At 42.2% G+C, this 12,647-nt stretch overlaps 1 protein-coding gene across 5 annotated transcripts; it reads left to right on the top strand.

Annotated features, from left to right (window-relative positions):
• The first annotated feature begins 636 nt into the window (after nt 1–636).
• On the top strand, nt 637–12,647 carry zgc:91944 (homeobox-containing protein 1). Of its 5 annotated transcripts, none has more exons than XM_027287153.1 (11): nt 637–1,052; nt 2,425–2,536; nt 3,634–4,063; nt 4,372–4,457; nt 5,365–5,475; nt 6,637–6,849; nt 8,344–8,500; nt 9,904–9,986; nt 10,606–10,701; nt 10,840–10,958; nt 11,239–11,352. In XM_027287153.1, exons 2-11 carry the CDS (start codon nt 2,455–2,457, stop codon nt 11,245–11,247), a joined length of 1,386 nt encoding a protein of 461 aa, XP_027142954.1. In that variant the 5' UTR covers nt 637–1,052; nt 2,425–2,454; the 3' UTR covers nt 11,248–11,352. The 5 variants fall into 5 exon arrangements, with proteins under 5 accessions (XP_027142954.1, XP_019115318.2, XP_019115320.2 ...); XM_019259773.2 differs by having other exon boundaries at nt 640–1,052; nt 10,843–10,958; nt 11,219–12,647; XM_019259771.2 differs by having other exon boundaries at nt 642–1,052; nt 11,219–12,647.

The following is a 12,647-nucleotide window of genomic DNA, read 5'->3' as shown; positions in this document are numbered from 1 at the left end:
CTGCACTCGTACATTTTCAGATGTTTTGTGTGCGAAAATCTTAATTTGTAAAATAATGAGTAAAGCTGTTGGATCATTTTAGTGAAGTATAAAGTATATTTCTCTCTGAACTAATAAATATGCCTGAGATTAAAATCCAATCAAATCAAATCAGATTTTATTTGTATGCCCAAAGTCACAAAGTACATTTGCCTCGGAGTGCTTTACAATCTGTATAGGGAGTGACACCCTCTGTCCTTAGACCCTAGTAAGGTAAAGACCAGAATAAGGTACAAACACCTTAAATATATAGTTAAATCCCATCAGTTGTGTGATCAAATCCAAATGTCCACATCATGTTAGTGATAATCGGAAAAACTGTGAGTTGATTTCTGAGCATTTTTCATAGTAAGTGTGTTTATGAGTAGGTTATAGCACTTCAGAGAGATGTTGGGTCAATGCAGACTGCTTCAATACACAAAAGCAAATATTATCATTATTATAACTGTTGTCGTTTACTCCATTTTCATATAAATCTAATTAATGCTTTGACAACTGCAGATATGCGTTTGGGCGGTGCTGAGTCAAGGCACTCAGATTCAATAACCAAAATAAAAGAAGAATAAACTACCAAACATTTAAACATGTTTTGCATAAACAATGAATGTATGTATGAGCGTCTGTTTGTTCAAATGTAAGCTTGCACTTTTATTTTGGTACATTGGCGTGTTTTGGATTGGGCTGCGGTGCTTTTAGTGGTTACAGTATAACCGGAAATCATAATTATAACTCCTGCGAGCTTGACAGTGTATCGGGTGAGGGGTCATAAATTGAGACAGGCTCCCCACATTTGCATACACTGTTTCCCACTGCGGAGCAGAAAGACAACATGACCCTGCACCGCTCACTCTCTGCTCGGTAACTCGCCGCTAGCACCGGACCGAGGGGATTACTTTCTGTAGTTTGGGGGGTTGGTTGGTTGGACCACCACTTTTCTTTTACAGTTTTTTTCCTGTACTTATCTTCCCTTCTCCGTCCGGCCGGCTGCTGCCATCTCTCCACGGCTACGGGAGGTAAGAGAGAGGGAGGGAGGGAGAGGGCGCTCCGCGGCGGGACAGCCCGGTGCTAGCTGTCAGCTAACTCAGCTAGCCTGCGAGCTAACTCGTTAGCAGCCGTCTGTGTGGCGCTTCGCTGTAAACAACACAACATAATACATGTTGATGTGTTATTAAGGAAACAACGTCATGAAATACAGCTAACGTAACCTCAGAGGTGCAAGTTTTACATAAGTTGTTAGCCAAGACGAGACAAACTGTTAAGTGTCTTTAGTTGTTAGCCGGACTTTATTTCCTGCCCTTCAAAATAAAGTGCAGAGGCAGTTTGTTCATGTGAATTTTTAAAAGAGTTTAAAAGTAGCACCCTGTGATTAAAATCACATTAATAATATATTAATAATGGTGAAATGTGTCTCTGTTCTTATCAGAGAAAACACACAACTGTGCAGTTTTATAGAGATGTAACTAAATTCATTTAGTGTCTAATTCTGTGGTCTGTTTTCCTATTATTATTATTATTATTATTATTTTTTATTATTATTATTTATTATTATTATATTTAAACGTTTTTAAAAAACTTTATATGCTAACTGTGATATTATTTATAGTTTTTATTTGTAAAAATCTTACCATAATTTGTTAATATTTTATTATTATTATTATTATTATTATTATTATTATTATTATATATAAACTTTTTAAAAATTATATGATCATGATAATTATTTATATAGTTTTCTATTTGTAAAAATCTTACACAATTTAACATATTATTATTATTATTATTATTTTATTATAAACTTTTTTGAACTCTTTATATAATAACTATGATAGTTATTTATATAGTTTTATATTTCTAAATATCTTACCACAATTTCTTAACATCTTTAATTTCTCTGTACATTTATAATTGCTTAGCACAGATTTTTATTTTCTGAGCACAGATTTAATTTATCAACACGGCTTTAATGTCTGCGCACAGGTTTAAATTCTCTGTACATTTATAATTTCTTGTGCCAGTTTTGAATTTTAATGTATGTTTTCTGTGTCAATTTCAATTTTAATTCATGTCGAGCTGCTACTGGACTCTTGAATCTTGAGTCGACCTAGGTTATCTATATATATATATCTAGATAGCGCTTTTATTTTGAAGGATGAACCGCTGCATTCCGCTCTGTGCTCGCGCGTAACTTCACCAGGCAGCGCGCGCGGCTAGTATCGATGGGAGGCTCGCGCTCGGGGGAACCAACCAGAGTTGCCGCTGTTAGCTTAGCCTCACATAGCCCGCTAGCGAGTCATCTGCTTGTTGTAGGCTTGTTGGCAGCATGCTAACAGGGGCAGCCTAACCGCAAACACACTGCAGCAAGTCTCCTGTCTCCTGTCTCTGTAGAGGTCCAGCCGAGCTGAACCCCGCTGAGCCATGCGACAGTGGTGTGTCCCCGCTGCGACCCCTCGCACTGAACCACTCCCGGGGCGCCTGTCTGTGTCACCCCCTCCGGCAGGTAGGATCAACCTCAGTTTAACTTTTAACCAGCTTCGCTTGTTTACTTGTGACCGTCTTAGTTTTTGCACAGAGCAGCAGTGTGCCAGACTTTTAAGTAGCTCTGATAAGGAGGAAAAAAAAAACATTTTAAGACCAAATTCTTGCAAGTTAAATTCGCTTTTGCTTGTCAACAATGATGCACATGTGACGGGATGCTGCATCTTTAGACACCATCGAGTCTTTCTGGTAAAATTCTGCATCCCACTTAACTAGATGGACTTGTTGTTGTAGCTCACCACTGTGTGTTTTTAGCGTTGGTGCTGATTTTAAAGTGTGGGTTCAACAGATTTGTACAAATAAAATAAGTTTTCAAACAAGCAAGGACATGTCAAACTGCTGGGAATCCTCCTCACACACCAAGGTAAATGTTTTTTTAGGGGGGCTAGGCTTCTTGCCCCCCAGCACAGAAAGTGAAAAGATGGATGGGATATGACTAGGCTGAGCAGAACCTGATGTTAGGTTATGTATGCCAGGGTGATCTTACTTTAATTCCTCCCTGGACAAATGGAGCAAGGTTAGCCCCAAGTGTCTGTGCCAAGTGTTTGAAAGGGTGCCAAAAATTTGAATGACCCAAGGGTTCCTCAGAGGAGAATGCAGTCTGTTTCTTTCTTCTCGTAACTTCAGTCTTATAAACCAGTCCTTGCAGCTCACTTGAAGTTGTTTCATCTAAACTTACAGTCGGATTTACATTTAAGGTGGTATTCAGGGATGAATGAACTCCTTCAAAGTGTTTTGAATTCAGCTGTTTTCATCTATTAATAATCCTGTCATCATTTATCGGTTCGTCTGGAAAAAGTTTGCGACACGTTATCTAAATTTAAGGTTCATCAAAGGTGTTGAGTAGAGATAAATATAGCAGAATATGTCGTGGTAACACTTTTGTGAAGTCTTGGGGAACTGTTGAGAAGTCAGCCTAAGCATGCAGACGTTTCGTGGTGTATTAATAGGGCTACAGTTGGTTTATATTCACTTACAAAATTGGTCTTGTATTTCATTCAAAATGTGAGTCTCAAATTCACTTTGGTAATCCGTACACCCCCCACATTATGTGCACAGATGCCAGGATGGAGTGCTGCGAGGTGGAGCCACGCTACACCATCGAACAGATCGACCTCCTGCAGCGCCTGCGTCTCTCCGGCATGACCAAACCTCAGATCATACACGCTCTGGAGTCTTTGGAGAGGCTCGACCCGGACCACCGCCCGACGCACTGTGACTCTCAACCCGCCCCATCCAACAACGCCCCCACCACGGCCGCTCCAGCCCCGTCCTCATCTTCATCTTCTTCCTCCTCTTCGCTCTCCTTAGCCTCTGCCACCACGCAGACCTCCGGCCTGGACGGCGCCGCTCTGTCCCCGAGCAATAGCTACGAGGCCTCGCCTCCGCCCCTCTATCCTCCCAGCGTGGCAGTTCAGCGGTCGTTCAGCTACGACATGATGGGAGAGGAGGAGTGGGACCTGGAGGAGAAGGTGGAGGAGTACATGAGGTGAGCAGGAGAAGAGGGAGGAATGTTTTTTTTATTTTTTAACGAGCCGTGTGAGGATGAGTTGGAAAGTGAGACTAAAAGAATAGTAGAGACAAAGAGACTATTATAACATCAGATAATGACAGCTGCCGTCCCCTGAGGTGCAGGCTTATTCTCCAGAATTTTAGTGGAGTTAATTCAGGTCAGGTGTTCAGGGATGGCTGAAAAAAGAGAAGCACCAGTGAATAAGGTTAGTCAGAGCAAAGGCTGTCGTTTTAACCACCGTGTAATAGTTCTTATGCCACAGTGGGTCTTTGTCGCTTTTACAGGAGAGACAGCAACCTGGTGAAAGAAGAGATCAAAACTTTCCTTAACAATCGCAGGATCTCGCAGGCGATCGTGGGCCAAGTTACAGGTACCCTGCTGCTCTGTCTGTGATGTCTTCACAAAGTTATTACAGCTCATTGAACACAAGAATTACGTGTCACTAGTGGGCGAGAAGAGGTGGAACTCTTGTGATTGATTTGAATTTAATTCTTCATGTCACGGTTTAATTCAAACCAGAATGCTCGGCCTGTTTTTAGCGCTCCACCTCTCTAATGGTGCCCACAAAATACTTCACCTCCATCTTTGTGAAGCTAATTATGCAACATTATTACATTTAAAATACACCTAAAAGACGGATATGCAAGAAACGCTTATCATAACTTGTAAATGGACTTTTGTAACCATGTCTGTGTTTATTTTATATTATGTTATTACTTTATGGAGCAGTATGCAACATAGAACAGTCACATTTAAATTACATATGGTTCTATGTTGAGTACATCAAGCCAACAACCATTTAATTTAATGAATATAGTATAAAGCATGCTGCAGGGTGTTGGGGCAGAGCTATAACTCTACTATCCAGTCATGTTTATTCAAACAGAGCCTGTTAATGGGCCTTTGGGTTAACAGCTAATACAATACAATAGCCAATAGGCCGGCTGGCAATGGTAGTGCAACATATTAAGGTAGATCAGGGTGTGTGGCCTCCACAGCCAGTGCTCTACTTCTAAGCAATAAATGATAAACTTCACAAGCAGCAGCACATTAGCATTTTTTTTTTCCCCGTCCCCCCTGCCTGAAAAAGTATTGCACCAAAATCACGTCCTTAATTAAATTATTGATGTTGGAATGGCTTCATTAGCTTAGCGGGGGTTTTGCTCCCAGAGCTGGCTCGCTGCCCGTCTGGATAGTACAGATGCTACCGGTGCATCATGAGATAAATCAATGTCTTTAATGTGTTAAGATAACATGGCTTGCCTCCTGGCACACAGGCATCAGCCAGAGTTACATCTCCCAGTGGCTGCTGCAGCAAGGCCTGGAGATGAGCGACTCCAAGCGCAGAGCTTTCTACCGCTGGTACCTGCTGGAGAGAAATAACCCAGGTGAGACGCATGGCTGAGGATTGTGGGTTTCAGATGCAGCAGAAGAGTGGGGTTATAGATCATTACAGGAATGACGGATGTCGCGAGAGATTAGCATCTCAAGGGTGGATGTCAGGTTAATGAAAATTGATTATAGATTCGATAATGTAGGAAGGGCGGCTTGCATGAAAAAGAATATTTCTTGTCTTTCTTGAATGTGAACCATTGCTTGTTAACCGTCCCACCTCCATCCGTCCTGCTCCCCACCACCCCACCCTTCCTCATCCTCCTCTTGCATGGTAAATCCACGCACCTCCAAATCCCTGGCGCTAACTCCATCATGGTCCTCGAGGGCTGTGAGGTCAAGGAAGGACACGAGACAAATCTATAATTTCAGAGGAAAGACAAATGATAAAGGTAGTCCTGTCACAGGAGATGCTAATCAATAATATTAAGGCTTCTGGTTTGGAAATGAAACTTTAGTGGGTGAGTGCGGTTTGTCTGTACAGGCTAGAGTAACAGCTTGGGTTGTTGCTGACCTCTCCATGTCCTAGGATACAGGGATGCAGATAAAATTGGTGCTTAAAAAAATACAACATATGCTAAATGAGTAACCACTAAAGACGCGCGAAAGCTTTAACCGGTGCATGCATTCACGATAAATCCTGTCACAGAGTCACACTATTTCGTCATCAGTTCTGTGAAATAAACAAAGCCGCTGACGGACCATCTGCTGACCCTGCTGTCTCCCTTCATCTTAATCCTTTTATTTCTTTTTCCCACCCACCCAAGCTTTGCTGTAGCTCCTCTGTAGTTCTCAGCCCTGATGCTGGAGGTACTCTGGTGCTGGTTTTCATTCCTACATGGCTAACAAACAGATTATACTAACAAGAACTAATTTCCTCAGTGGCCACGATGCTTTGCTTCTGATCTAGGCTCCTATTGACCTGCCCATCATGAACCTAAAAAGTACAAGTGTCAGAGAAATTGACACTTTTAATTGGCGGATCCACTGGAACACATTCTAAAGTTGTTCTTAAATTTATTATGACTGCCAGGCAGGTCTACAGGAGTGTGTCCGTTTACCCAGTGAACTCCCAGTTACATTAGCCCAAAACTGGTGTCTATAATCTGATTCGCTGGCTGTGGCCTGCCTGACCATTGGTTTTGTCCTGACTGAAGGGCTGAGATGGAGTGAAAGCCAGCACAGCGTGAGTCCCATGCCCAGGGCCAGGGGAGGGGACAGAGACGGGACGGTAGCAGGGGCAAGTGGCAGCCTCCCCAACCCCAACACCAACCTCAACCCCAACCCAGTGTGGAGCAGGCAGAGAGAGCTGCTGATGCACTTGCTGCCGTGGTACACTGCTGCCGCCGCAGCCGCCCAGACCCAGCCAGGTAACCGCGCCCTCCCTGCCTCCCCTCGGCCTCGGCAGCTTGACACAGGAGACCCCTGCACATCGGCTGACCTGCATGCCATTTACCCTGTAGCTACTCTGTCAGCTTGGGATGTATTTGAACAGCAGAAATAAACTAGAGCATTGTACCCATCCATCCCATCCTGTCCATACTATTGAAATCCTCTTGACTTTGTCGCAACTGCTGTGTGTGAGGTCAACTGGGGTATACAACAGGGTATCTTAACGTCTTGAAAAGTCTTAAAACACAGAGTCTAGTTCCCTCAAAAAGACAGCCCTGGAAGCTATTAAAAAGTCTTTTAATAGTAATTTAATATTTTCTGTCCCGTCTGCTGTAATGTTAGATGTTTTTATATCCACTGTCACTGGGGGACTGTCAGGAGATGTTCTACACGTATAAACTAAAAGTAGTATTGTTGTATTGTAACGCTGGATTGTGCCACAGGAGGTTTCAGTCAGCACGTGCAGAAAACACGGGTCACTGCTGCTCGGGGCAGACGTCGATTCAAGCTAAAATCTTACATGAATTTATACGTTTTCATCGGTTAATCCATCCATCAGTTTTCTGCCACTTACCAGGATTCTGATTGCATTTATTTAACAAATAGACCTTTCTCACAGCAGCCACTTTGACATGAAATAGCAAGTGAACAGGTGTTACCAATGATACTAATTAAGGGTGCTGCCTTAATTAGTATCTTTGGTAACACCTGTGTTGACCCGACTATATCATGTCAAAATGGCTGCTGTGAAAAAGGGTCTGTTTAATCATAAGGAATAGTTCTTTTAATCCTGCTGGGGAAAAAAAAAAGATATCATAATAAATCATTCTAGGCCATATTGTCCCAGCTGGTTTCCCATCATACTTTCATACATGTCTGTGGACCAGGTATTAAATTGCTTCTGTGTGGTATTAAAAAAAAGTCTAAACCCTAGATAGTCGCAATGTACACCGGGCGAGTCCTTATTAACCGTTACCATGGTGATGCTAGAAGACCCAGAGTAACATTTCCTACAGTACAACGGGTAACATGCACGCTTTGTGTCGTATAGTTACCGTTTATGGATTCAAGTAAGATTTTAATGCTGCGTTCACTTGATGTGGGAATTGCCGCTCACACCACCTGGTTGCTTCTAAGTTATTCACTGTTAATAACAGACAAGTTAATAATAACCACGCCTTTAATAACAGAACCGTTGAATCACATGTTGGTTCTTCACATACACTCTTTTTTTTTAATTTTTTTAATAAAGCAGTCTGATATAAGTTGTACTCCCTGTGAGTGTCTCTCAGTCTCGCATTACCTGAGTGATGCACAGGCTCCACTTAATGGTTAACTTGTGGAGAAAGTACACAACTTGTCAAAGTGGTGAGTTTTGAATGATACTAACATGTTACAATGCACAGGCAGTGGTGCAGTACGAGTCTAAACATGATCGCTGTCTTTGTTTCCACAATCTCTCTCTCCTTCAGGGGCCACCTTATCTATGCGCTCTTTGGTGAAGGAGGAACCTGATTGGAGGACAGGGATCATGGCTGGCGACAGAGCGGGGATGGTGGGCGGTCCTCTGAGGCTGCGTAGAGGAAGCAGGTTCACCTGGAGGAAGGAGTGCCAATCAATCATGGAGAGGTGAGCAGGTCGAAGTCGAGATGAACTGGGGCTGCGAGCTTCTTCTCTTAATGAACTGATCAATCTTTTAGTCTATAAGCTGTCAGGAAGAAGTAATAAATCACTATTTTTCACAAGTACACATTGTTTTAATTGACCCACAGCCTGAAACCCGAATATATACAGTCACATAAGATAAAGAAAAGCAGCAAATCCTCACAATTTAATTTAAATTAAATAGCTTCAGCTCTAACAGTTTGCATCAGTATCAGGATTTTGTTGGTTTACGTTTCAGTGTGTGGCTGAACGCATGCACAGTATGTTTCTCTTACATTGAGCTTGTGTTTCACACCCAACCATAAAAAAGCTGGAGAGCAGCCGAGGTCTGCGGTAAACTAAACGTTTGATGGCTTTAGATGAGTTTGAACACGTCGGCACAGGTTCGTCACATCGTGTATTATTATTCACGTATGAGAGGAATGCAGCATTGCTTGAGGTAATTGTTATTAATAACCATCCCAGGATGAAACGTCCTATAGCACCATACTGTTCTCATCTTCTCTGGTACATATTTGTCCCAGACAGTCTTCTCAGTAACTCTGAACGATGCAGAGAAAGATTAGTAGGCATCCCTCCACAGTCCTGCCCCGCTGTATGCAATTGATTTCTCTATTACATGCTTGCTGTAAGTATAGCGTGCAGTCTGGGCACTCACAGTAATAAGACCACACAGGCCCTCAGACAACACTCACCAGCAATGCCCCCCCGGATTACGCAATTCTACTGCAGTGCTGATCCTTATGAGCTAGTTTAGACCCAAGGACGATACAGTAGAGGTGAAGATGATGTGTTTGTGTCTGTGTGTGTATGTGTGTGAGAGAGAGATGCAGTGGACAGGATAGGGCAACTCAGAGGGTGAGGGAGAGAGAGGGCTGGACGAAATTGATCCCTGTGTGTTTTGTAACGTGAGATAATGATTCTTTTTCAGCCGTGGGGGGGGAATTAAAAAAAAAAAAAGCGAGACACGAGTGAGGAAAGTTTGTAGAGGAGAGAGAGAAGGGGAAAAGAAACGGTCGCTCTGATCTTTACCTGGATATATAAATTTCAGTTTCCACCGGAGGATCTTCATATTTATAGGCTTAGGAACATGTTTAAGCGTGCAATGCTTGAATTTCAGAAATGAATCCACTTAATGCATCCATTAATCTGTTCCTTTACAGTGAGGACCTCTGCTGATGCTCCTCCACTGTCTAAATATTGGCCTTACTCTCCTCTAGTTCAATACAATGACTCAAAAAGTTGATGAGGTGTAAAATTAGGGCGTAACCAGCGCAGACTGGTGCCATCTTCTAATAAAACGTTGTAGCCTCTGATGCAGTGGGATTTAACTGCCTTCCAATACTGAGGATGTTTATTTCTTACAGTTTCTTCATGGAGAACCAGTACCCAGATGAAGCCAAGCGGGAGGAGATTGCCAACGCCTGTAACTCTGTCATTCAAAAACCAGGTACTGAATCGAGGCCTGTGCTGCTCAACCCTCATGTTTAAAAATGGCCTTCTGTATACTTGATTTGAACTTGAAAGGATCTGATTAGTTGGTGTAGGAATTGGTGACATCTAGTGTCAACCAACTGAATATCACTCGCCTTCCAAGTGTGTTGGAGAACAATCCGATGGCACGAAGTGTTTGGTTTGTCCGTTATGGGCTCTTGTAGAAACATAGCAGGCTCTGTAAAAGACGATCTGTTCCCTCTGTAGATATAAAAAGCTCACTCCAAAGTAACCAAAACACAACGATTCGTAATATCAGGTGCACTAATGAAAGCATACTTACATATCTGCCACTGTAATTGAAAACACTTTATAAATATAAAATAAATTGTATTTACAGATATGAAGTGTAGATGGATAAATCCAAACACAACATTCACTAGTATCAGTTTTTAGGACATTCAGTTGTATTTACTAGAACAAATTATCTTTTTAAAAACTGCACCATTGGTTTTGTGTAAAATCCATTCTCTAATCCTAAATTATGATTATGATTAAATCTTATCTTCATAGTGGTTTTGCTGTGTTATTCTCTGGCTCTATAAAGAGGCTGTTGTGTGCTTTTCATCACTTAGGTTGTAAGCTATCTGAGTTTGAGCGCGTGACGGCATTGAAGGTGTACAACTGGTTCGCCAACCGTCGGAAGGAGATGAAAAGAAGAGCTAATATCGGTGAGAACCTGATAACTCGCGTGTTATCTTATTTCTAATGAAAGATTTGCGACGCAACAACCGACGGACTTGGATGTGCAGTCCCGTGTTTCCCGTGTTTCCACCTCTTACCTCCTCTTCTCTGTCTGACACAACCAGAAGCTGCCATTTTGGAAAGCCATGGTATTGAGGTGCCAAGTCCAAGCTGCCACTCCAACGGCGAGGAAGGAGAGATGCAAGAGTTCGCTGATCAGGTGAATCATCGATTCACAGAGCAAGTAAGTCAGCTTGGTGCCACTAAACCAGTTGCTTGAACATAACAGACTACTAATAGTAGGACTCGTTGGTAAATTTGACTCATCATTGCATGAAAAGTTGTACATGTTCTGATTTTCGGTGTGCCAGTAAGCCATGGCAGGCGATACCAGAACCTGGGCAGCCACATCGTTCTCCTTAAAGATTACTGTGATAATATGGGTCTTGCTAACATTGAGCGCGAGTCTAAATATTTTGTTCATACGTCCGTACTTTCCCACAGGAAGAGACCTCTTCCCTCAGGATTGTTGAACAACAAGACCCCTCCTCATTGGCTACCACAGAGGTCGCAGCCCTGCCGAGCCCCACCCCTCAGGTCCTGGATCAGAAAGAGGAGGATTCAAAAAGGGAAACTGTGGACGAAGAGTGACCAAAGCTGGTGGAGTTTGGAATCATCGTGTTTTGAATTTTAATCCGATGAAATAGGAAAAGAATAAGTGATCTCCTCCTCCACCCATGTAAGGGGGGCCTTTGGGGCCTGTGGCACCCAAAACTCAAAAGGAGGTGGGTGCTGATGCTCGCTGAGGTGCCTCTGATGGTAAGGAGGCCACTGTATTTATCAACAGTAATCCTGCTTATATTAACGGCAATATACAGTATATATATATATATATCTATATATATCAATATATAGTGCATTCCAAGATGGTATTAAAAAGCCTAAATTCCTTAGAGGGAGAATTATGTAAAGGATACCTCGCCCATTTTAAGCTACGCCTTTTCTTTCTTTCTGAGCTACACGCCTTGTTTTAAGCCTTTTTAAAGAGCGGCTGTTTGATGGACTGTGGTGACATGAACGTGCTGAGCCTGCAGGTCAGGTGTGTTCGGGTGTAGGGATAAAGTACGGCATCATGGATCTAGTTTGTGGTGATTTGGAAAAAAGCCCTCTGCTCGCTTTGAATGTCTCTCGACTCCATCTGGTTCGTAAGACTCTAACCTCAATCAGTCGATCAGTCGACGAGTGCTCTTGCTATCAGATCCGTAAAAGCCCTGAGGGACAACTGGAATCTCAGGTAATCCCAAAAAAGAAAAGAAAAAAAAAGGTGGATAAAGACAGTGAAGAGTTGTCTTAACATAACTCTGTTTTCCTCATCTTGATTTTCTTCATCTCAACTGTGTTTAACCAAAAACCAGGATGTGTTATTTATACCTTTTTATATTAGCAGAACAAGCCTAGGACAATATATCATCGGTATCTTTTTGTCATCTGTCTTCTTTGTTATACTGAATGCTGCTGTTTGCTCATTTTTGTAGTCTGTCCTCATTTTAAAGTCAAATCCTCAACTCAGCCAGTGAAGCTAGACTACTTACACAAGTCTACTCAGACGTTTTTTTTGTCTTTGTTTTTTTTTACGTTTGAAAGAACGCTAAAACCAATGTGATCAAAACTCATCGTGCATAATAATAGTCGTTCTTCATGCTACAAGCACCTTCTCTCCCATCGGAATAAGCTAAAGCTTAAGCTCATGTAAGTTTTTATGACTGCGAAGCTGCACTTCAAAGTGGATCTCACTCTAATTGAAAGATGGGAGTTTAAAAGACTGTACCTGCATTAGACATGTACATAACCCAGAGAATATACACATCTATGGGTGCTTTTCTTCAAATTATTAGCACTATATAGAAAACTGTTATTTGTCAAACTTGAAATA

This window comes from Larimichthys crocea, chromosome XIII (assembly GCF_000972845.2).
Source record: "Larimichthys crocea isolate SSNF chromosome XIII, L_crocea_2.0, whole genome shotgun sequence".
NCBI lineage: Eukaryota > Metazoa > Chordata > Actinopteri > Sciaenidae > Larimichthys > Larimichthys crocea.
The sequence above is the reverse complement of the archived record's forward strand: the minus strand, read 5'-3'. Positions and strand labels throughout refer to the sequence as shown.

Coding starts and splice junctions, on each gene's coding strand:
- zgc:91944 (XM_019259771.2), top strand. CDS start 2,455: ATGCGACAGTGGTGTGTCCCCGCTGCGACCCCTCGCACTGAACCACTC. Junction 2,537..3,633: donor TGTGTCACCCCCTCCGGCAG/GTAGGATCAACC, acceptor TTATGTGCACAG/ATGCCAGGATGGAGTGCTGC. Junction 6,850..8,343: donor AGCCGCCCAGACCCAGCCAG/GTAACCGCGCCC, acceptor TCTCTCCTTCAG/GGGCCACCTTATCTATGCGC.